The 2983-nt window shown below is 45.5% G+C and overlaps 1 protein-coding gene across 1 annotated transcript; it reads left to right on the top strand.

Annotated features, from left to right (window-relative positions):
• Positions 1-247: 247 nt before the first annotated feature.
• LOC128809835 (uncharacterized) lies at positions 248-1048 on the top strand. The gene has a single exon (XM_053982237.1). It carries the CDS (start codon positions 248-250, stop codon positions 1046-1048), a length of 801 nt encoding a protein of 266 aa, XP_053838212.1.
• Positions 1049-2983: the final 1935 nt, after the last annotated feature.

The following is a 2983-nucleotide window of genomic DNA, read 5'->3' as shown; positions in this document are numbered from 1 at the left end:
TCAGGTGCTGGGTTTGTGTGCTCTGCAGAGCAGGAAGAAAAACACCTGATCATGTGAGAATACCAAATGTTTACTCAGTGGGATGTATCTGAGCAACTCAAACACTCTGTGTGTTGGTAACGTGCCCAGCAGAGCACAAAGCTGACAGAGAACCTTGATCCACCAGAAACCTCAGAGGCTGCCTGTGGAGCATGCAAGTATTTGTGACTGACAGTCTCTGTTCAACCAGCCACTGTTCTGGTGGGATATGGATGCAGTCACCTCTCCCAGATGTGCCTGTCCAGGTCCTGATCCACTCTGGAGGTACCTTACAGAGCACGATCCAAAATATGAAGGGAAGAAGAAACTCAAGATCTCTGGCAGAGAGCTGCTGTCAGTTCCCATACAAGTCTTTGGCTTGGAGCAGCTGCAGGTGCTGGAGATGAGCCCAGAACGAGAGAGCTGCCTGAGGTACAGGATGGAGCTGCTTCCCCAGGAGATCGGCCGTCTGAGGAATCTCACCTGCCTCTATGTGGACTCCAACAACTTGAAGAAAATCCCTGCTGAAATTGGCACTTTGAGCCGCTTGGAGAGGCTCACTCTGAGCAACAACAACCTGAGCTCGTTGCCCGCAGAGATGGGGGCACTCCAAAGGCTGCACAGCCTCCACCTTGCCAACAACAGCCTCACTGAGTTGCCTGCAGCCCTCTGCCAGCTGAGGAGCCTCACCTTTCTGGATGTGAGTGACAACAAAATAGATACCATCCCCTCCAGCATTCGGCATCTGGAGAAACTGGAAACATTGCTATTGCTCTTTAACTCACTGGAGAGCCTTCCTGAGGATATCTGCCTTCTAAGGAATCTGCACACACTTTGGCTGGGAAACAACCATCTACGGTCCCTTCCGGCAGCCTTTGGGGAGCTGGTGAACCTGGACTGGGGATACAACTACTGCTCATGCAATTTTGAGGGGAATCCACTGGAGATTCCTCCCCCTGAAGTGTGCAGCAGAGGCCCTGAAGGGATCAGAGACTATTTCTCATCACATCGTAGGATTTGGAAAGACTAAAACACTGGTGTCAGTCCTCTTGAACTGACTGTGATGGATTTATCCTGTGCAAATCATCTGCACAAGCAAAATGTGTTTCAGACAGAAAGGTCTGGTGAAATGGTGAAATCACTCTGTGGAGATCAAAAGCTTCCTCTCTGCTGTAAGGTGATTTCTCTGCCAGTCTTTTTTTTTTTTTTTTTTTTTTTTTTTAACTAGTATTGAACGGTGGTGTACACCTTTCAAAAACTCATCCAGGGACATAATATCTTTTTGTATTTATAGTGGCATATATTTATCTCAAGAAATGTTGCAATCATGCAGTCTGAGAAAATGAGCAAGTCTGAAAGAATAGACTCAGGTAAACACCTGGTATGTAAATAGCAATAATCTGTACTCTTTGTTTGCACACTGGGTTGGAGCTTGAGTCTGGACTGGAAGTAAGTGCAAGCTGAGATTTCTGGAAGCTTTTAAGGTCATACTAACTTGTGAATTTGGCTTTGCTTCAGGTAGCCCAGAATCTCATCATTTTCCCTGGTATTTTGCATGAAACACACAGGTTGGATCAGCTCAGGCTTCTGTCTGGCTCTGGATAAAAAAACCAACCTGTATCCATATCCCAAAAGATATTGTGCAAAAAATGTCTGCATTCCTTTGGCAGGACATAGTGTATTCCTCCTGAACAGCAGCATCAGCTGGCTCTGCAGAGTACACAGTCAGGGCTGTCACACTCCCTGGAGGCAGCATGGACATGGGTTTGATGTACCAGCCCATCCAGAGCAGACCTGAGAGATACAGCTCCTTGGAGCTTGGTCATGCACAGGGGTAGCCCAGATTTAGAGCAGGCAGCACTAGCAGAAAAAGTTTCCACTTTCACTGAGTCTGGGAAAGTGTTCAGAGCTATTAAAGTATGAGTATGCAAACTTCCTGCAAGGGAACATTCTGAGAATCCCTGTCATAATCATAAAAGGCTTCATCAGTGTTACATTATGGAAATATGCTGAGACTCCTTTCTGCTTCATTTTGCTCTCTCTCCCCCTATCATCAACATTTTCCTACCACCTCTCTTTAACTTTGCTCTTCATGGGTGTTTTCTCTGTGGCTACTCCCTCTGACATTTATGTTTCATTATTTTCTCATCATCAAAAGCCTCTCATTCCCTTATAAATCCTTTTAGTTGCCCTCTGTCTCCTTTGTTTCCTAGTTCTCCTTTGGCCAACACACAGAAATATGCAGTTTTGTGTTTTTCCTGGAAGGAAGGGCTGAGTCAGGCCTGGTGGGAGCTGAGCATGTTCTTACAGCATTCAGAGAAAAAGGGAGAAAGGCAGAGACATTGATACACAGGCCATTAATCCTCTTGTTCAGTGTCCTGTCATTTTCTTCTCCTTATAGCAAAGATCAGCACAAGGAGATCTGAATCAATGCTGAAATTTTTCTGGGTGACAGAAGCACAACTCCAGATATGCTTAACACAAACTGATTTTTACATTGCTCTGCCCCTGACCTCTGAATTTTTCAAACCAGCTGTGGCTTTTCGCTGTCATGGTAACCAGATTCATTATATCAGTGGGCTATCACACAAAGATAAATGAGTGCATGGCAGTAACAGGCATACAGTTACATCACACCAGGTCATTTGCTTTTCCTGCAGCTGATTATTTCTAAGACATGTGACATGGGAAAGAAAGGAGTAAAGGGACTGCGGTGCCTTGCTCAGTTGGCTCTTTTTGTAGCAGCATGGAGAACTGGAGATGAAAGAGCAGGACAATGAACTTCAAGACTTCTGCTGTTCAGGGTTTTTTGCAGAGGAGATTTGGGACAGTGTGTGAAGTAGCTCCTGAAGCTGATGCCAACTCAGGCAGAGGCTGTATCAAGGTGGTAACACTGAAGATGTTGAATGACTGGTCTTTTTCCTCTTCCTTTCATTGATGCATTCTCCAGACTCATACAGTTCTT

This window comes from Vidua macroura, chromosome 1, assembly GCF_024509145.1.
Source record: "Vidua macroura isolate BioBank_ID:100142 chromosome 1, ASM2450914v1, whole genome shotgun sequence".
Lineage (NCBI taxonomy): Eukaryota > Metazoa > Chordata > Aves > Passeriformes > Viduidae > Vidua > Vidua macroura.
This window is presented reverse-complemented; position numbering and strand designations above follow the sequence as displayed.

Excerpts from the sequence above, each read along its gene's own strand:
- LOC128809835 (XM_053982237.1), top strand. The coding sequence starts at position 248 with ATGGATGCAGTCACCTCTCCCAGATGTGCCTGTCCAGGTCCTGATCCA.